Source organism: Berghia stephanieae, chromosome 4, assembly GCF_034508935.2.
Source record: "Berghia stephanieae isolate SIO BIC M18660-M18661 chromosome 4, UCSD_Bste_1.3, whole genome shotgun sequence".
Taxonomy (NCBI): Eukaryota; Metazoa; Mollusca; class Gastropoda; order Nudibranchia; family Aeolidiidae; genus Berghia; species Berghia stephanieae.
In genome coordinates, this window is record NC_088363.1 from 75,474,029 (window position 1) to 75,496,689 (window position 22,661).

The window sequence follows — 22,661 nt, forward strand, 5'->3', positions numbered from 1 at the left end:
TTTTTTTGATATAGAATTCCTAAGATCAATTCATAAATTATTCTGGTAGAGAAGTCTCCTCTCTCTCTCTCTCTCTCTCTCTCTCTCTCTCTCTCTCTCTCTCTCTCTCTCTCTCTCTCTCTCTCTCTCTTTATTTCTTTCGCAACCATCCGTTAAATCATCTGGTTATACAGAGATAATACATTAGAATAAAGCAATTGGTAATTGGCTTAGTTTATTCTTCTATCTTTTTACCTTTTGACTATGGCTTTAAATTTGTGAGATTCTTGGGTTGTATTTATAAGCTGAATAACCACTAGGTTTCGGTACAAAATAAAAGATATTGTAGCCTTCTTTATAAAGTAAAAATCAAAACAAACAAACACTTTCTGGCCTTTTATTTGTATAACATTGTAGGCCCTTAACATGTGGAAAGGACAATTCATTAAATGTTTACAAAAAGTAAATTTATGTTTAATGATAAGAATGGATTTATACTAGTAATAGTAATATATTACATAATACCAATACAAAACTATGTTCCTGTTATTTTTACACTTTGCTTGCGTTTGACGATAGACGGAGACATTTTCCTCCTTTTTGACAAATTGCTATTATTATCACTGAATAAAAAACACTCACCAAACCACTACATCATCTCTACCACCACTACTATTACAACCACCACCACATCATCATCCCTACCAACACTACGACTACAAAAAACACCACATCATCCCTACCACCAGTACTACTACAACTACCACCACATCATCATTCCTACCACAACTATTACAACCACCACCACACAACTCTAAAAGACCACCACTACTACAGCCACCACCAGATCATCATCCCTAGAATCACTACTACTACAACCACCATCAGATCATCATCTCTAAGACCACTACTACTACTACTACTACAATCACCACCACATCATCATCCCTACCACCACTACCACATCATCCCTACCACCACTACTACTACAACATCATCCCTACTACAATCACCAAATGTAATTACGCTTTCAACTTTCGAAATTCTCCGAGTCGTATCAGAAATTGCTGGAGTCGTATCAGAAATTGCTGCAAGACAAACTTTGGATGGCATCTCAATGAATTTGAGTGAAGTTCAAATTTATAGGTTATGGTTGCATGGGTGGGTCATGATCTTCACACTGAAAAATGTTCTCCTTTTATGTGACCAGTCATTCTCACCCCTGATAGTCTGATAGCTATTGATATTAATTTGTCTATATTTTGTTTTCATCACCTTATTTTATCAATTTGAAAACTGTTAACTCTCCTTTCTTTTGTGTGTTATTTGCTCTCAATTGCAATAATAAGTACTGAAACAATATTCCAAATTTGACATTTTTCAAATCCCTACAAAGCCCTTGACGTTGATTTGTATCTTGTCCGCGCAAGTTTTCAGGCTTTTTAAAATTTGCCTGGTGGCATCCCTGCTCTATGATTTTTGCTGATAGTGAACAGATCCAATAATCCTGGGTTTCAGTGTGAGTCAGATTATTTCTAGTTATTTCCACACAATCTCTCCATGTTGGCTTCTATCAACAGTAATGGGTGGTGGGGTCCCTTCATACGGTACAAGCCATCGTCATGCTTGTGATACCAAATGCTATCAGTCCATTTAACGTTACTAAACCGGGATAGACTCTGTATCATAGTTCTTTATCATTCAATGGACTCAATAACTAAAGTAAATTGCGTTCCTCGTTTTAACAGTGAAATGGCGGACAGAAATATATGGGAACAACTCCTGTCTGTTGAGCCGGAGAACAGCTCTGAAGAGGAATCTTCATCTGAAGAAGATTTATTTCAGAATCAGTTTGACGTTGAGGATGGTGAAATGGACGAAGCAGTTGGTGGGGATGATGATGATGATGATGATGATGATGATGAGGATGATAATGACTTGCAGACTGCCAGCTATACCGAGCTATTGCCTGTGGTTGCAACCAACACCGAGCTGTTGCCCGTGGTTGCCAACGACATCGCTTCAGATGCTGGCTGCTACAAGTCATGGATGGTAGATTGGAGTAAGACCAAACCTGCAGCTACCAAAACGCCAGCCCGCAATATTTTGAGGTTACCTCATGACCGCACTCCCGCAACAGGACATGTGGAGACACCAGAGAGCGCCTTTCTGCTGTTTTTCACGGCGTTCATGATCGACGAGTGCGTAAAATACACAAATATTGAAGGGAGGAGGGTGAAAGGCATGAAATGGACAGTCTGCACAAGGGATGAGATCTCTGCCCTTATTGGGTGCTTGCTGTATGCAGGCTCCAGGAAGGAAAACATGACAGATATAAAGATGTTGTTCGATGTTTTGGACGGACTGCAAATTTTACGGGCTTGTTTCTCTCGGAACCGTTTTTCGTCTCTTTTGACTTACATGCGGTTTGACGAGAAGCCATCGAAGAGCCAGGGATCTGTTTGCTCCAATCAGGGACATTTGGAACAAGTTCCAGATTGCCCTTCAGATGCACTATGCGCCGGGAGAAGCCCTCACAGTAGACGAGCAACTTGTCAATTTCCGTGGTCGTTGTCCCTTTCTGCAGTATATCCCCTCGAAGCCTGACAAGGATGGCATCAAAATATTTTGGGTGTGTGATGCCGCCAACGCCTTTCCGTGCTACGGCATACCATATCTTGGAAAGGGAACACAGCCCAAAACAGCCAGCAGTGTTGGAGCATCTACTGTTCTAAACCTGGTCCAGCGCTATTTTTTAGTCTGGAAGGAACGTCACTTGTGACAATTACTTCACAGACTTCGAGCTGTCCCAAAAACTGCTGCGCCAAAAGCTAACTCTTGTGGGGACAGTAAGGAGGAACAAGACGTTTTTGCCTCAGATATTTAAGGACAAAAAGCATCTCTCCCTTCACCAATCCATGTTTGCATTCAAGGACAGCACCACGCTGGTGAGCTACCAGACCAAACGGAACATGAATGTAAACCTCCTCAGCACTAGGCGGACGTGACGTCAGACTGTGGAATCCTATTTAGATTTCCGTTACAATACAATGAGCCCATAAGGAATTGGGATATCAAACCTGCAGATGATGCTGTGCGTTTATTTATTTTTTTAAACTCGCAACATCACCAGCCGAATATAACGTACCAACACACAAATTATTATCAAATTAATATCATCATCATCATCATCATTATCATTATTATTATTATTATTATTATTATTATTATTATTATTATTATTATTATATTGTTATATTATCATCATCATCACCATTATTACCGTATTATTATTATTATTATTATTATTATTATTATTATTATTATTATTATGATTATTATTATTATTATCATTATCATCATCATCTTCATTATTATTATTATTATTATTATTATTATTATTATTATTATTATTATTACTATTATTAATATTATTCACAGAGAGAGAGAGAGAGAGAGAGGAGAGAGAGAGAGAGGAGGAGAGAGAGAGGGAGAGAGAGAGAGAGGGAGAGAGAGAGAGAGAGAGAGAGAGAGAGAGAGAGGAGAGAGAGAGAGAGAGAGAGAGGAGAGGAGAGAGAGAGAGGGGGGGGGGGGGGGGGGGGGGTCCAAAAGACCTCGCGTGTGGCACAAAATACTTCTCTCTTCCCAAGTCACCGGGTCTGAGAGGACCCGCGAGTGGCGAATGAGACGTAAGAAATAAATCTCTATTTAGCAATAGGCGGGTCTAAAAGACCACACATGTGGTGAATAGGGTGCGTTTTAGGGAGTGGCGGTAAAGGTTAAGCAAACAAATTTGTGCATTGTAGAAATTCAAATACTCATACCTGAGCCAGAAATGAGAACACCAACTTTCCTCTTCATGAAGATATTTGCTGGGCGTGGCCAAGCATTTGCTAAACTCTCTTCAAGTCCTTTTATATCAACTTCCTCATGGGAATCTAAAGGATGAAAAAAAAATAAATAAATAAATTAAGTTAAATATGTCAACGTCTAATTTTGTCTTGGAATTGTGAAGATATATTGTATTACACTTAATATTAAAGAATAATGAATAAATACAATAAAATCTGTTTTTGTGAACACTCATGTATATGTATTGTGGACAACTCTATACATGTGATTCATTTCATAAAGTAATAAAGCACATTCCAAACAGATTTATATCAAATACAAAAGGTCATAATTGATGACAAATGTGGAAATCAATGGCCTATTTTGTACCATGGAGCATTATGTCTGGAGTCCATTTTTCTCACTTTCCGATCATCAGACATTGAGGTGAAATCCACTGTATTTGACTACAAGCTGTGGACCATAGGATGGCTGCTACATGATTTTCATTTTCAAATCAAGCTTGAAACAAACATATTTCAAATACCTTGCACTTTGATAACTTCTCCTACTTTAGAAGCTGTTTCTCCATTTTGTGACAAAGATGCTATGACATCATCAGCAAGTGATGGGTCTGTGATAAGAATGGCTCCCAGGCCACAGTTAAATGTTCGAGACATTTCATTAGTGGAAATATTTCCCTGAAATAAGAAAACAAATCAAATAATATTGTGGTGTCATAAGATAAAGATCTGAAGTTTGTCATTGTGGCATTGTAAGATAAAGGCCGCAATTTGAGGGACATACTAGTTAGGAGCTTAACGATGGATATGGCCGGTAACCAATGTAAGACACAGCCTTGTGGACATTGCAGGACATGCCCACACTTATTCATGGAAAATTCCATCAAATTCCCAGATTCACCTGCATGGACCGTAATCTAATTTGCGCTTTGGTCTGCAAACGTTGCCGCAGGACCTGCGTGGGAGAAACTGGCAAGAGATTAAGTGACAGGTTTGGACAACATCTGTGGTCTATTGAAAGCAACGAGGACAAACCTGTCACCCACCAGTTGAATGGGTCCAGTCGAGGATTGCACGACATCCAAATAGCCGTCCTTCAGTTCTGTCACACTACTAAACAACATAGGAAATACAGGGAGGCAGAACTTATATGTAAACTTAACACCCTTTCACCTCACGACATGAACTCGAGACTGGACCTCATTTAAATATCATACTACATTGTGTCTCTTGCCCCCCCCCAACCTACTGCTACTGCCAATGTTGATAATACTAATATACATCCCTTATATTTTGTATTTATTTCCAATTCCATTGTATTTATTTACCAACAATAGTCTACACGTTATCATATTTCACTTTCACTGCATTACACAGTTCCTCCCTGCCTCCCCTCTTTTAACTTAATTAATTGCGCAACATTTTATACAACATGATCATGACGAAGGTGAAAAAAAAATTCTCAACATATGTGTAAAATTAGAATCAAATGTTAAAATTAATAAGAGGCATCATTATATAAAGCTCACAAATAAGTCCTCCTCTGCCCCCTTCTGCTGTCACTAACTTCTATATATAGATTGCTGATTTACGCTTAAATTGCACAGAGATTTTCAGTAAATAAACAATTACCATGTGTTGAAGCCATCCAAATACAGGAGGCATGGACCATTGAGATGCTTGCAAAGAGACACCATATCCAGGGGGCATAACTCTGGGAATGTTTTCTATTAAACCACCTCCTGTGATGTGAGCAAAACTTTTTATCTTCCCAGATCTCATTGCTGGAATAACTGACTTCACATAAATCTTGGTTGGAGTCAAAAGATCATGGCCTGGTATTGAAAAAAAAAAAAATAATAATAATAAAAAATAAAATAAATAAATAAATAAATAAATAAATAAATAAATAAAAAGTCTGAATTATTGGCTGTTAGAAACTATCTATTTAAGAACAGTCCATCATATATTTCTAAGGTGCTGCAAACTCCATCTTCCAATACATGTGTGTATATATACTTTATAAATGGAATTCTTTATCACCAGAACCCTGACAATATGAGAGAGAGAGAGAGAGAGAGAGAGAGAGAGAGAGAGAGAGAGAGAGAGAGAGAGAGAGAGAGAGAGAGAGAGAGAGAGAGAGAGAGAGAGAGAGAGAGAGAGAGAGAGAGAGAGAGAGAGAGAGAGAGAGAGAGAGAGAGAGAGAAAGAGAGTGAGTGAGAGAGAGAGAATTATAAAGAAATAAATCTATCATAATTACAACTTATGACAAACCTAAACAAATAGTGTTTGGAGACTAACCTAATGTAACATTAGATGAGAATGGAGATGGCATGTCCATTCTTAATTCATTCTTTTCCACCACTCGTCTGACCAAGCTAAATCCGTTACTGTGGATGCCACTAGATGGCACACCAATCACCACATCTCCTTCCTTAATTTCCTTCAGCCGTGGCAGCATCTGTGTCGCACTGACAGCAGCCACACTAAAACCTCCAAGGTCGTAGGTTTTGTGAGAGTAGATGGATGGCAAAATAGACAGCTGATTGTCTGGAAGATTTGACATGAAATGCAAGAAATTAATTGTTTCAACAACAACAGCAGTGAAATTCAGTATTAACAAGAGCTCTGGCAGAATGCAAAACAATAAAATCCCTATTTTCACATTCTTACACATATCAAAATGGCACAGTGCGTTAACAAGTCCTTGAATGTAATTACTGACTCATTGTATCCAAGTTCCAAATTAACATAAAATTGATAAAAAATGTCCATAATTTGAAACGCACATACACCTAAAAAAAAGAAAGAAAAATAAAACTTCTTCAACCTCACAAACACAGGATATACACATGAAAGTGATACTAGGCTGATAGGAACTGTGGATTTTAAAAAGTAATAAATAAAAATGAATACAACAGCTTCAAAAAAGAACAAAATACCAAACACATAACGTTTCGGACTCAAAACCCTTCTTCAGCCAACAACAAAAAACAATAAAGACATAAATGTCTTACTAAATTCCAGATAGACAACAGAGATAATTTGTAGGTGTTCTCTGTAGAAAAATCTTGGAAAGTAAACAAAAAAAGCGTTCAATATGTGACTAAGGAGTTACAAATTGAGTGGAATCAAAACAACGCACGTAAAAAGTTGCTGTTGGCAAGGGATGCCTCGTAAAGCACTTTGAGTATGTTTAGTGGAATATCCACTATAAAAGCTCATTTTTAAAATGTTGCTCTAATACTAGTACTAATACAAAATGAATGCTGGGATTCCTTATATTCTGGGCCATTAATCTGATAAATCCATAATGAAACCAACAATTAAAGGTTGGTCTTCATTATTTGTCAAATTTTTATCATGCACAATACTAATAACTCCTAAATGCTTTGTTATGATAAATCCAAACAAAAATGAATATGAAGAAAAACGAAACTTCAATAAATAAGAAAAGACAAATGATTGTTGACATCTCTGATTCCAGTTTACCATGTATCAGGTCAGATGATTTTTCATTTATGGAAACTGAAACTAATTGATTATGTTGAGAAAAATTAAACAAAAAAACAAAAAAAACAAAACAAACAAACAACAAAACAACATTACCCTAAATATCGATTCTTTTCATTTTCCTTAAAAGTTAAATCATTTGTTTTTATAAAGGGGAAACCCAAAACATCTACAATCAATTGTTATCTGTTTGTTGTATATTGAAGCTAAACTTTTCTTCACATTTGGTTTGGTTCAGATTTAAAGTCTCTGCAGCATATTTTGATTATAAAAGATCAAACAGACATCAGAGCTGCCAACCCCATCTGATGAGAATGTGTACAATGGGACCTCAAAATGGGGGAGATTTCATAAAAATGGGTACAATCCTGAAATCGACGGAAACTAACATTTGGTTGTTTGGGTCGGCTACACAGGCATGCACAATGGCTTTATCATTTGAATTACATTTCTTCTGAAGGAATTCAACCCCTGATTTGAAATTTGACAACAGATTTGTAGAAGTTGTCTTGTTGCTCTACATCTAGGTCTTTCTCCATTAATTTTCTACATTTGTAGCCCACATCAATGTCAGAATTTGGAAGCAAGTTTGACTTCTTGGAAGCATCAATTGTTAACAGGTCAGTATCCTTTATTGCCTGGGGTTTCAGAAGTCGTGTGAAAAGCTCCTTGATAACAGACATCATAATACTCATAATAAAACTGAAGCGACTATGTACACTGAAAATGGGTACAATCTTGGCGGAAATGCGTACAAGCGTACAATCGCTGAGAATGAGTACAATTCCGCATTTTTTGCCGTAGGTTGGCAGCTCTGAGACATGTCTGGAGTTGACATTTGGAGTCCCATTAGTTCAATTTTTGGAGTCCCATTAGTTCAATTTGTTAAGCACTCGACTCTTAAGCAAATAAATTGTTTTTTAATACAGATCAAGCTTGGGGTTTTTACGACCGTTCTATTCACCCAGCAATGATATTGTAGCTCAGTCAGTTTAATGTAATGGAAAGTTCTCTTACAATAGACATGGGGTTTCAAACAGTTACTACACCTGCCTAATACTACAGAGACAGAGATAAACTTCCTCTCCGTGGGTCTCATGGATGTCAAAAAAAAGACCTCCCTTTACTTATATACCAAAAATAGTAAAAAGAGAAAAAAAAATATTTGAATTGACGATATTGGTGATAGTATTACCAGATAACTGACAGCCTGCCATTTCACAGCCTTTTGAAATTCCTGCTATGATCACCTCCTGTCTTTCAGGATCCAATCGGCTTGCAGCTAAATATGATGTGAATAAAATTGGCTCTGCTCCATTGGCAAGAACATCGTTGACACACATGGCCACTAAATCAATACCAATGGTTGAATGATAGTTTATGGCTTGAGCAATCTGTGATTAAGTTTAAATTTTTAAAAATTAAAAATTAAATAAGATTAAATAAATAGTCTTTGTTTGGTCCTTTAAGAAACTTTGGAGTGAATTATTTATAATAATGAAAGTGAATAAGTGTATGCAAAATGAAAATCAAAATAGTATTATGTGCACAGCTTGTCTCATCCTAAACGCATGGTATTGACAAAAGATTAAAATTTCTACTATATAATTCTACCCTCTCAAAACACAGTCAACCATGATACATGCCAAAGTTTTTGTGTACACCATTATCAAAAACATGGCATATTTTCAATAGCAATAGCAAATTTCAGTTGAGAACTCGAGAGAATTCGAACTGCTTCAAAATCCCACAGACAAGTGGAATTGGCTGGATGAACTGGTCATCATGGCACCACACCTAAACGATTTCAAGGCCTGACTGACATGGGCCCGCGCCCAATGAGGACGCCGCTGAAATACAACCAGACCATTGGTTTCTTCAGCGCCAACCATACAGATACAGATAGACAAGTTTTATAGGAAGATTTTGTCTTGTATGCATCATGTCATTATTCTCATCCTTTCAAGTTCACTGTTTGTAATGATGCAGAGATGATGCCATTAACATAATGGAAAAGCATACTCTTGTGAAGAATATGATAATTAAATCGTCACTTCTCTGGTGTAACGGTACCACATCTGAATGGTCATCAGGAGGTCTGAGGATCAAGCCTAGTCAAGACAGACTGACTTTCTTTTGGAATGGCATTTACTTGTATTATAGCATTTCATTTGTCTGGCACTGTTTCATACAACCCTTTCATATTGGTATTTCACATATCACAAATGTTGCTTCCATTCTTCTCCAAAGCACGTTTCTGTCTTCCTCCTTTTCTTCTTCATTTTCATATACATTGACAAAGTGGATTGAAAAGATAAATATAAATATATATAAATACCTATTGAGAGGTGTGGATTAAATTTTGAAAAAAAAAAATAGGTTATGAAACACATAAAAACATCTTGAGGCACAACAACTACTTAGAGACACATTTTCTACAAAAGAAGTTTGTTTTAATGAAATATATATTTGTTTATTTATTTATTGATAAGATCTTTCATTTTTTTATTTTTTTAATGAATGTAAGTTGTGGACAAATCGCAGTAATCCTAGTGATAACCAAACGATTTGAGTATTATTCCTCCAAAGGGTAATTAATTATTTTTAGATATCTTTACTTCCTGTCTTTACTAATTAAAAAATTTTGTAACAGAATTTTACCTTCAATTTTGTTCCAACACCATCGGTTCCAGACACAAGTAAAGGCTTGCTCATGCTGAGTGAGTTGAGATCAAATGTTGGAGGTAGGTATTGAGCATTAATACATTCATGGTTCAAGAGACAAGACTTATATATATTGACAGGAGTAGTTTCTGGAAACAATATATGAAAAGAAATTAAAACTTAATTTATCTATTAATCTATTTCAAAAATGAACAATACTTGATATACATTTGAAAACCTTGTTCTATAACATTTCAATCTGTACTAATACAATATAAACAAAATATATCAAAATACATATTTAACAACACTAGCCCGTGACACAATATAATTTAGTTTTATAAGGAGTCCAAACTTCCTCTTTATTGACAATAAATTTGACTCAAAAATCTAACAATGTGTTTATGTGATTATGGGCATATATGTAAGCAAGGAATCATAAATTGATCAATAAATGTTACCGTAATTTTTTGAAGTTTTCCTTGCCAACGCTTTGCTTTTAGATATGGCTTCCTCAACACCCTTTAATGCCAGAGTAATATCATCCCCTGATGAGTTGTAGGGAGAAAGAAAATTTAACTTTTTACAGTGTCATGTCATTTTTCATTACTATCTCACTGGGAGAGCAGAAACAGAGATGTAACTGAGCCTTCATTAGAGGCCTGTGTAGCTTTGCTGATAATGCTCTCTTTGTTGAAATGGAAAGATCGAGTTAGATAAAACTGAAGGGTTTAAGATGCAGGAATTAATTATACAGCTTCAGAGGGCATTTCAAAGGGATATATTAGTCACTTGATTTTTTTCTTTTCAACCGAGGAAAGGGTTGTCCAATTGTTTAATTAACTCCTTTGTATTTTTGGTTACAAAAACCCTGCCGTGGTGGTTGGTGAGAAACATGTCAGAATATAGGCTTGATGACAAGTACACCTTATGCTCTGACTTCATCGCAATAGAAATCACATTGCATTCTATAATTTTAACGGATTAAAGCACCCATTGCTTTGCAGTTTAAATTATAGTCATCAATCAGACTAACAAATCAATAAAAACGGATATGTCATCTGTTTGTATTCTACAATACAATCATAAACATTGGTTATCGTACAATCTCCATATAATGTCTATCTATAACTGGTGTCTTTTCAAAAATATAATCTCTATCAATATTCTCAAAAATTATATTAATATAAATTAATCATCAGCTGCAGAAAGGTTAATTAACTATAAACATGACGAACTCCTCAATGATTTTCCTTTCCATGTACATTTTGTCAGTCAGATAACTATTCAGTAGGACATAGATGAAACAAGACAATTCAAAAACAAATTCTGACAGCTTTCTATAAGTGTAACGAATTGGAAGGTTATTGATATCCTGGGGGGGAAATATTTTTTTTGTTTCTCGTTTCCACATTTTATAGCACGGTGTTGAACTACAGGTGACGATGACTAATCTGTCTAAGTACCAATTAAAACTTAACTTTACAGAATGCTCACCATTCTTTCTATCCACCTGGCCAGCGATAACAACGCAACCACCATTGAGATGGCACTTTATTTGTGCTACTACATCTTCTACAGCATCCTGTCCAACTACAGCCAGGGCAGCCACCCCTAAACTTGTCATATCAACCATGTCCATTGGTTCAATGTTGCCCTGAAGGTAAGATAATTATAGCATATAGAAAAGTTTAGAGAAATGACATTTTTGATATAGTGTCATTCATATTTAATGGTTTAGGTTTCCTTTGATCTCAATATATGTATTTATTTTGTTAGTTTTAAATCTTTATTTATTACTGCTGAGTAGATGGCATGTCACTGTACTTGTATCCAGATGATAAGAAAAAGGATAGATGCTTTGATTCATGTTAAATCCTGTGACATTTGCACACTGAGATTAAAACTAATTGAAGACTCCACTCGGGTGTTGTCATTAATTTTCATAATACGTCCAGTCACAACAATTTTCCTGTTTTTGGTTTGACACAATCATGAATAAACTATTCTTGGTCATTATGCCAAATGATTCGTATTGTCGGAGACTGTAAATGAGAAGGAATTAATCGCCTAAAATTAAAGCAAGATTTTGAAATAACTACCAAATGTTTTAATTAAATAACAACGTCAAATAATGTGTAAAACTTAAAAAAAAAAAAGAAAAGTATATATTAAAAAAAAAAAAAGAATAAAAAAGGCTTACCATTTCACATAGCCAGCCAAATACTTGGTCAATATTCAAAATGGAACAATCCATGTTAATCTTCAATGTGTCACCATTCACCAAATGGATAGAATCTGAGAGCGCCTTCTTGACTGCCACAAAGGACTTTATCAAACCCTTTTTCATCGCAGGAAGCAAAGCCTTGACTAAAATACTTGATGGAACCAAGACTTCAGTGGCTGCAAAAAGAATTTTAACTTGTGTAGCATTAAGAAGAAATGAACATAAAACTTAAGTTAATGACTACATTTTTAAAAGTATATAACTTACAGTTGTTAAAGCTAAAGGCATTTTCAATTATTATCTTTATTATAACTTGACAAAAACTATTCTGTAGGTATTCATAATGTACCATTATTAAAAAGACATGCACAAAATCTCGGATACACATCTTTCAAAATATTACTCACCAAGATTGTTGCTTCCATTGAACCCAGAAAGTTGTTCTAGATCCAATACACGAGTCTCAAGCACCTGGTCTAAAAGGTAGAAATCTCCAGGTCTTAAACTGCCATCACAAGGGGATATCACGACTACAGCATCTCCAGGACAAATATCTTCCAAGCAAGGTAGGGTCTGCTTTAGTGACAATGTACATCCTACAGCCATTCCTGCCACATCGTAGTCTTTGGCATTGTACATTCCTGGCATTTCTGCAGTTTCACCGCCTAAAAAGATAGAAAAAGATTTGGCTTGTACATTATTAACCCCATTAACATGTAAAGTAAAACATTAAGAATTTTTTAGAACATTTTATAGCAAAATTTGGAGCAATCATGATTAGCATGATTATCTTTTGTTTTGTTCTGTAAAATAATGCCAACCTTTATGATAACCATGCAAAGAATGTTTGCAATCAAATAAGAAAATTCAACAGTTCTTTGATAGTGCCAGTGCAAGCCACAAACAATATAAAAGCAACAGAATTCTCTACACAAAAAAAACCCAAACAAAACAAGAACAACAAAAAACCTAACAAAATAACAATCTACTACTCAGAGAGCAGCCATTTTATCTTTGTCTTCTTTATCAAATTGTATAAGGCAAAAAAATGTGTAACAAATGCTCTTACCAATGAGAGTACAGCCACCCTGTACACATCCCTCTGCCAAGCCTCTCACAACTTCCTTTGTTATGTGCAAATCAAGCTTGCCAGTTGCAAAATAATCAAGCAAAAACAATGGCTCCGCCCCACGGCAGAGAAGGTGATTTACAGCATTGGCCACCAGATCATAGCCAACAGTAAAATGCAAGCCATATTTCATTGCATACTGTAACGACAATAAGAATTTCAGTTGATTGATTTATTAACTATTGGGTAGAAAGTTAGTTTCAAATGGGAGTGCTGGGTGCAGTTATGTGGTATGACTTTTGGCTTCTGACCTGAAGGTTTCTGGTTCAAGTCCCACTGTGGTGGCATAAAGTTTGGTCCTTAGAAAAGGTGCTTTACTCACATTCTTTATGGTTAATCAGGAATAAAATGAGCTCAAGGCTAAAAAATTTTTGTCTCTGAATTTTAAAAAAAAAAAAAAAGCATCTTACAGGCAACTTGTCTTACATGCTCAGTATTGCCTTTGGTTTGTGGCCACTTTAATAATAATATTAATAATAATAAAATTTATTGTCCATAAATATGGCAATTTGTCATTTAGTTACACTTGTTCTAACATTACATGATAAATTAATATTCAACTTCTCTCTCTCTATCTCTTTCTCTCACGAGAACACGTGCACACATGCCAACACATCACAAACAGATGTATTTCGCTTCAATTTTTCACATTTGTGGTAATCTGACATTTAAATAATAAAATTATCATTATCAATTGGTCAAGCAATCGAACAATAAATCAATCAATCAACCAGAAAGTCCTTGGTTTAGCTGTACCAGATGAGATATTCAACATTTTCATTGCTGATGGAATGAAAGTTGATAAATTCTACATTTAATTTGACAAAACCTCCCAAATGGTAAAATACTGAATTCATATTTTTTTTATTGTTGATAATTGTGAATGCTTTTCTTTTCATTGCTTTGTCATGAATTCTTTCTGCTCCATCAAGAGATGGTTTATTATTTTTGCTGCCTCTTTGATAGATTTTGAAATTCCTTCTATTTATCTCTAAGTCTGCATCCGCCAAACAATATGGTGCAGCCAAAGGAAATTACAATTTTAATCAATGAGTTATAAACTGTTAACATTGTTTTCTTCCCTATGTGAAATGTTCTCATTTTTCTTAGGCTGTATATAATCTTTGGGCAACTTTTCTAGATATTTCATTAATATGTTGAGAGAAAATAAGGGTACAATTGATGGTTATTCCTAAATATTAAAAAAACTCAATGTCATCTTTATCGATTGCCACACATTTATATAGTGCTTTAAGTACATTTAATAAATTAAGCACAATATAGAAGGTGACATTTTTCTTTTTTTTTTTAAATATCATTTGGTTTATGGCAACAGTGCAGCAGTTGTTTTATTTAAATACTTACTACAATACAGTGGTGATCGCGTAAATGCCCAGTGGTTGGGAAGCAGAAAAATACCCCCAGGGATTTAGGCAGAACGGGCATTTAGACGAAGTTGATCTTGATCAAGAGCAAGATAACTACATGTATATGAACGTATATATCACAGATTTCAACTGATTCTCAATGATTATTGCGCTTCACAGTGCTTAGTTTGTTCCACCAGCAGGCCATTTTTAACCTTTCAAAAACTACAAGTTGTCTGATAGGCATCCTTTTTGTTTCTGCACATAACAATATTTGTGATTTGGGTGAATGTGTATTGAGCGCCAAACAACAAATTTCACAACGAAAAAAAAGTATCATCTCTCAAGACTATTACTAAGGTCATACACAAGGGCCAGAGTTTCCAATCATTGTAATCTACCCGGTCATTGACTATGCTCAACATCGCTTGACTGTATTACAAGACAAACTAATATATTGCTCAGCCACCGACATTTATAAAGTGGTGCGGTCAGATCAAGAATGATGACGTTTGATGTGTACACTCACACATACTTTTTCTCTCTCTCTCTCCACACACACACACCCAAAGAATGGGCCAGGGGATTTCGAATGTACAGTGGGTAAAACGTTTGTGTGTGTGTGTGTGCATTCAAGGATTTACACATTCTAACATGCTCAACATTTTCAAGCTCTTGTGATTTCTCTATGAAAACTATACTTTGAACCTATAACTTTAACACCGATACCTAAGCCATTCCATGAGAATTTCGTTTTCACAATTCGCATCTCAATGCAAGATTCTTCTCTAATGTTGAGGGACACAACATATCGGTGCAGACAGCCTCGAAGTCCAGTCTACTGGGTGGGAGAAGAGAAGGTAGATGTTGAGTGACTTCAAAGAAGGATGTAATCAAAGGCGGAAGACGGTTGTGTAAAATCAAAAGCACCTTCTGGGCTACAAGACCTTACATATCGTGGGTATGTGTGATTTGAGTAGGCGGAGTCTGCTTGACTAACTTTGCTGATGACCAATTGCTGGACAACAGCCAATTGAAAGCCGACAGTTGTAAGAAGCTGATTGGATGCTAAATGAAGAGAAAGCAGTTTGAGGGACATAGATGAGACTGAGAGAGAGTGAGGGTAGAGCAAATGTGAGATTAATAGTTATTTGGGGCATAATTATTATTTGTCGAATAGGACTCTCTAAAACAGGGGATAAATCAATTCGATTTTGGTGGATTTTTTTTGCATAACTTTTTTTTCAGAGCAGGCAATTAGGCGAATTTTATTTGTGAAGGTGAGCATTTAGAGTTGTATTTTAAAGAGAAATAATTGCGGTTCACCAACTTAGCAGGCATTTAGGCAAAATAGGCAATAAGCCAGCAGGCATTTAGGTGATCACCACGGTACTATATATAAAGTTAGCTCTAACCAATATTCTCTAGACCAATTAAATTTTCTTTTCTTTATGTCGACATCAACTTATTAATTGCCCTGAACATACTTTGAGCTTAACTCCAACCCCGCAAGTACTGGCCACTAAAGTTCCATGTGACATTCCATTCAGTGTGCCCAGGTCAAATACTCCTCCAAAACCACCAAGACTGCCATCACAGCCTTTACGTCGAGTCATCTTGGCAAGGGGTTTAATTGCTTGGACCAAAGCATTGCCAGCATTGATGTCCACTCCAGCATCTTTGTACGATGTTGTTTTGACTGATGTAGTCAATGCTTTACATCCAGATTTGACAAAGCTGTATGGGAAAAAGGTAAAAAAAAAAAAACCCCCATTAAAATAAGATGACATGCCATTTTGAAAGTTTATTTTGTTTTACACTTTTTGAGTGCTTGGGTCAATTGAATCAAAACATATTAGGTTACCTCTCTAGTTTAGCATGTCTGACAAGTAATCAGGTCTGAGATTTAATCCCAGCCAAGGAAAGGACAAAATCAAGCAGTCTCATTCTACGACACAGAAAGCATGTCGGAAAATAGATATAGGGGATAGAAGACACAGTAAGTGCCTCCCTGCCCACTATGGGAGATCAAGAACTCCACCAGCAATTTAAGGGAAATATTGTAAGGGGAGTCAAAATTTTGAGCGCATGCAATCAATTTTGTCTCATTGATAAAGGTGGTTCTTGTGTTCTGTAGATTGTAGGATTTTTACAATGAATCATGATTTTGTAAATTAATTTTGTTTTCTTTTGTTTGTTTTTACCATATTGTATTATTTACTTATCCTCTCATGCTTGAGCAGCACGTATATCTCTTTTACCATTTTTGTCACATGAGAGAGCTTCATTGGGTGTAGGATTGTCTTGGAGCAATCAAATGACCAGTGCATGCGCCAACCACTTGTGATTCAAGTAACTAAACAGCATAAAAAGCAGCACTAACCAAGGGTGGAAGTCTATGCTGTAATTGCCTTTCTTGTATTACATTCACACAAAATCTGTCACTGCTTACAGTGAGTTATAATTTTATATATATATATATATATTCACAGCCAAGACCAGTTTGTTTTGTTTGTTTTTAAGGGTTTTACGGCGCTTGCAACACATTATGGTCATATCAGCGCCAGTAAAAAGGAAGAAAGGGATAGTAAAAAATTCTAGAATTACAACTAAAGCACCCAAGAAAAGGTAAGACAAAGGGAAATTGGTTCAAATAAGAAACATATGTAGATTCCAAGAGCACACTATCAAAGTACTTAGTTTGAGATCACTAAAAGTCTTATCCAGACACAAGCACAGGTCAAAGTATGAACTAACCATATAAAAAAAAACAAATCACTCATTAGCCTGTTTTCATTTTAACTGAAATGAAACAAACCCACATGGTGAGATTTACAATGACATCATTTGTGGGCTTGTGCAAAATCTACAAGACTGGTTTTCGACTGTTTTGTTTATCTATGATCTGTGGGTTTTTTCTCCCCACCTGAGATCCACAGGTCATAGATTAAACAAAACAGTCTAAATACAGCCTTGTAGACTGAAGATAAAAGGGTAAAGAAAATTCGATCTCTCAAATAGTTTTTGAACATTATTTCATCTTTTTCAAAGGAAGCAACCATTCTAAATTGCTTTGTCTCCTCAAATTAAATTTAAATTTTAAAAAAAAGGAAGATAGGATAAGACAATGTTACTATAACGCAGGGCAACAACAAAACAAAATGTTGAACCCAATGTTGATATCTATGCAATAGTGTAAAAGAAAACAAAGAGAAGATTGTTTTTTCAAACATCAACAGTTTATTTATTCATATTTTCTTTAAAATGACAATTTTTGTAAAACGAGTAAAAGTTTAAAAAGTATAACAATGGCACATGATTTTACCTGTATAACATTTCTTTTAAAGCAATAGGTTATTGCCAGCTGCCAGCACCAAATGAATAAAACAATCATGAACTTTCATTGCATTATATTCTATTTTGTCTGACTTATTTATAAAAATTCATATTTCCAAAAAAACGTTTGAAAAGACAATCTCCCTGATCAACACAAAGTGTTTAACAACAAAATATAATGGCCGCCACATACAACAACTAAAACAAAAAAATGTGTTTCACACTTAAAACAGTAGCTGTGGCAAGTCTATGTATATTTGCACAATACGAAATGAATTCAATCATTATCAGCGGGACTTCCTCACCCTTTAAGTATCTTAGAACCAATATCTGTCCTATGGTAAGATCCTACAAATGAGACTTTGTCTGCTCCTTTCTGGGCCTTTTCCATGGCTTTAGTAAGAGATGGGTCAACAGCAACCACAGCAAGAACTCGTCCTCCACTGGTAATCACTTGGCTAAATTAAGAAGTGTAAAACATAGTGATTATGATTATTAAAGGCGGTGGGGAAAAGGGTCCTGAGACCATGATTTTTAACCAAAATATCGATATTGAGATTTTAATGTTTTTCTTTTAGAGCAACCAATTTCTTCCGACTTACTAAAATATCTAAGAAAACAGGAGCTATTTTTAAAAAATGATTCATTCAGGTGATAGTGATTATTCATGCTAGTAACAAATGTGCGATCCCCCAACCCCCTCCTAACAAAACCAGACATTAATAACATAATGAATAAAGCTCCAATATCAATATATGGAATTGTTTTGTATCATTTTGTTTGATTTGACATTACCTATTTACATGTCGAAGAAATTCATGGAATAAGCAGATTGAAAGAAGAAGAGGAAAACACCAGACTCCTTTTCTCACAATGTGACCTTATTCAACCACATTGTTACTAGTGTTGTGCCACCCCTTGTTTACATTGATTGGCTAGATATTGGCTTATCAAGCAATAGACAGGGATAAGAGAAGCCCAGCTAATAGCACAACCAATTTCTTTTGCAGTTAATCATTGTGTTTTTGTAATCCATTATAATCTTGTAATTCTTTACACTCGTGCAATTTTCTCAAAATGTCTTTTATTTTCATATCATTTTCTACCTTCATTTCAATTTCTAAATCACCTGACTTGAAATTTGGCGCGGATATAGACTGATTAAATAATAAATTTTTAAATAGTATTGGCAGAAGCACTTTTGGGTATGTGTCAAAGGCGTTCACACAGTTTTGAAAGACATTTGTCAAAAATGTACTAGCCTTTTGATTTTGAAAACTGTATGTCAAAACCCAAGAAGGCAGCATTTCCATGGCAAATGGAACAAACTGACTAAATAACTTTCAACTCGAGCTTACCACCCACATCAATCCTATAAATATGTAATATTGAAGAGAAAAATTGATCCCAGAATCCTCCTTCTCCCCTTAAGATCTACAAATTATAAAATTTGACAAAGTTTGCAATGTGGTGATTAAAAAGAAGACAAACCAACAAAAATTGTCATCACATAATGATGAGGCTAAGCAAAAATTCAAAAATAACAACACAAAGCATTCTCTGATAAATTTCATAAACGAACTTTCTGACAAGATGACAGAGCTGGAACCCGAGAGTCAGAATGGTCACGAAAATTTGTTAGCAAATAGCTGGTTTTAGAAGTTAAACAGTATTTGCAGCACTTATACAAGAGGTAAAAGGAAGACAAAAGTTCATAGGTATTGATCTCACCTGCAGCATAAGCCCAAGAAAAAAGTAAGACAAAGGGAACAAGATCAGACAATAGAACAGTTAGGGGGGGGGGGGAGCGACATTAAAAATGATGAACTTTGACCCAATTTGCTAAAATTAGATTTTGGTGGGATGTTGTCATGGGACCATTTGTCTGCATAAAAAATTGCATGAGAACTTCATCTTCATTTTTTTTCGACTCAAAGTAACGTATTTTCTGACCCATAGTATGGTTAAATCCTGCCCATTTTTAGTTTCAGTGGACTGATTTCATGAAAGAATATCAAAACGTCTTTATAACTAAGTAAAGGCAAAAACACATCAATGAAAAGTAAAAACTCTCCTAACAACCAATCACTTTGTTCTTAATTATGTCATGTGGTCACAATCCAATCAGAGAGCGAGAGGAGAGTTTTTCCTTAAACTCGTTAACTTTTTCTCAAAACTGCAATTTTCGTCACTTAAAACCTATCTCCTCCCTCAGTTTTCAACCAATCTTCTTCAAACTTTCTACAAATGGGTGTCATGCAAATACGTAGGTCCTCTAGGAGCCAGATTTTTAAATAATAAATAAAATTTATGAGTAATTTGAAATTATGTAACTTTTTTTCAAGGGGAATAACCGAGTAATAACTTTGAACTTAATTTTTAAAGTTTCTAATTAAAAAATTAAAAATCGTGCTTCTAGAGCTCTTTATTTTCCTTTTTTCTACCTCTGGCCAAAATATTATGGCAATCGGTTGATAAACAAAAAAGGCTTTGAATTTTTAAGATTTGTTGTTTATTTTCCAATATGGCATCGTTTCCATAGCAACGGGCAACTTTTTTCGGAAAAAAATTATATGCAATCATCCTTCCCAAACATATACATTATGACTGTGCATAGAAGTTTAGGATATTTCATCAAATAAAATAAATGACTCTTTAGTGTCGCTACCCCCCTTAAGGGGATGGGCGGGTCCTGAAGGCGAAATTCTAAAATGTAATAAGTAGCTGACTTTAAGTGGTAATTTTAGGTTATGTACATCCTAATTAGAGGAAAAAAATTGAAAACCTAAATTTCAGTTTTCCGTTACCATGGTAACGCCGCAATTTTGAAATTTGATACCCTATAATGAAGTAGTTTTCAGAATGCTAAGGCTTCGCCAAATGACAAGTTATTGACATGAAAATACGTATACAAGTAGTAGTTGAGCCATTCATTTGGGCTAAGCATCGATTTTCTAATATCTACAATAGTATTATTTTTATTAATTTTCAAAGTTCATCAATTTTGAAACATCAAAAATTGACCAATTTTTGGACTTTTGACCCACATTTACGCAAAATTTATAAAATAAATCTGAAATACAAATGCTCAGTGTTATGAAGCTAGTAATACTGTATGCACATGCGAAAAATCATGAAAAAATGTTTACAAATAAAGGAAGAGTAGCAAAATAAAGGTAGAAAAAGCACAAACAGAGAAAAACGCATTCAAAGTTTCAAGCACAGGAAACTCAGACAAGATCATGCATTCATGCGTCAAAATGACCCTGCTTGATATGCAGGCCCTCCCTCTTCAGCCTCCTGTTCCTGCCTTGCCTTTTCTCGGCTTCACACACACATACACACACACACACGTAAGTACACACACACAAACACACTCTCTCTCTCTCTCTATCTATCTATCTATCTATCTATCTATCTAAGCTATGAGCGGCTATATGGTCTTGTGGTATGACACTCGCTTTCGGATCGGAAGTTACTGGTTTCGAGCCTGGTTCAGCACATAGTTGAGTCCTTGGAAAAGACTATTTACTCCCGTTCTCTCACCGTATTCGGGTGTAAAATGAGTACTTAGCCGTCAACAGTGCTGTCTCTGTCGGAAAAATTGTAATATCGCCTAACAGGCGTCATGTCTTGTTCTACATTTTACGTGTTGCTGTCGGTCAGGGACCCTTTGTAAAGCGTTTTGAGCACAGTTAGTGGATTTTGCTCTCTCTCTCTCTCTCTCTCTCTCTCTCTCTCTCTCTCTCTCTCGTTCTCAAGTGCATAACAAACCTCTCGCTCATTCGTTTACAACCAATACTCAGTCTAGCTCGACGGTAACTCCATTCATTTCATTTAGAGACCTCAGCGCTTTTTCATTTTGTTTCATGTTACGAAGGAGTGACAAATTCTAACTATAAAAATTCACAATAATATTACTGTTCCCATCTTGTTCGAGCTGCTGATTTTGCAAGTCGTACAATTCGAGTCTTTCTATGCATACTTATTGCGTACGTGTCGGTACTTTTCACAAGTGAAGAAAAATGCAGTTGAAAACAAAACTTTTATGTCCCCGGGAAGAAGAAAAATCACACACAGAATAACAATGTTTACATGCGACGCATGCGAAGTTGAGGTCAAAGCATGAACTTTGACTCGCCCGCTAACCACTCAGAAAGCAGTATCAGGTCATGTTATCATCGACTATTTTGAACAGCCAATGAGAACAGCGCTAGCAAGGCAAAGGTCACAACAATTACTCACGATTTTACTACAATCGAGGCAACCCTCACAATTGGGTCAGAGAAGGGGTTTTTGGAAAGGCTCTTGACTAAATATAGATAGACTGAAGACCTTGACAGTGGGCATTTCATATAGACCAAAAATAGACGAAACTATCGATACCAAACTTCCCTATTATTATCGATGTTTTATGCTCATATTGGCCTAATGTTTATATGGCTTTTTCGCTGTCAAGCCAGGCTGTAACATTATATTTACTGACCCCCTTGGACTTCAAGAGGTCAGTTTGGACCTAAACTGACCCATCTGAGAGTCAACAAACACATTTTCATGTAGCAAAGGTTTCAAACTTTTCAAAAATAAAAAAA

At 35.6% G+C, this 22,661-nt stretch overlaps 1 protein-coding gene across 2 annotated transcripts in view; it reads right to left on the bottom strand.

Moving 5' to 3' along the window:
- LOC144971257 (trifunctional purine biosynthetic protein adenosine-3-like) overlaps positions 1 to 22,661 on the bottom strand; it is a 47,451-nt gene that overhangs the window by 10,246 nt on the left and 14,544 nt on the right. For both annotated transcript variants that reach the window (XM_078911838.1, XM_078911839.1), the window contains exons 11-23: positions 18,375 to 18,527; positions 16,221 to 16,470; positions 13,307 to 13,505; positions 12,645 to 12,902; positions 12,214 to 12,413; positions 11,508 to 11,667; positions 10,472 to 10,558; positions 10,008 to 10,159; positions 8,542 to 8,740; positions 6,135 to 6,383; positions 5,466 to 5,668; positions 4,358 to 4,511; positions 3,804 to 3,917 (exon numbers count right to left, since the gene is read on the bottom strand). In XM_078911838.1, coding sequence (XP_078767964.1) covers positions 3,804 to 3,917; positions 4,358 to 4,511; positions 5,466 to 5,668; positions 6,135 to 6,383; positions 8,542 to 8,740; positions 10,008 to 10,159; positions 10,472 to 10,558; positions 11,508 to 11,667; positions 12,214 to 12,413; positions 12,645 to 12,902; positions 13,307 to 13,505; positions 16,221 to 16,470; positions 18,375 to 18,527 — 2,378 coding nt within the window. The remainder of the gene's footprint in view (positions 1 to 3,803; positions 3,918 to 4,357; positions 4,512 to 5,465; positions 5,669 to 6,134; positions 6,384 to 8,541; positions 8,741 to 10,007; positions 10,160 to 10,471; positions 10,559 to 11,507; positions 11,668 to 12,213; positions 12,414 to 12,644; positions 12,903 to 13,306; positions 13,506 to 16,220; positions 16,471 to 18,374; positions 18,528 to 22,661) is intronic.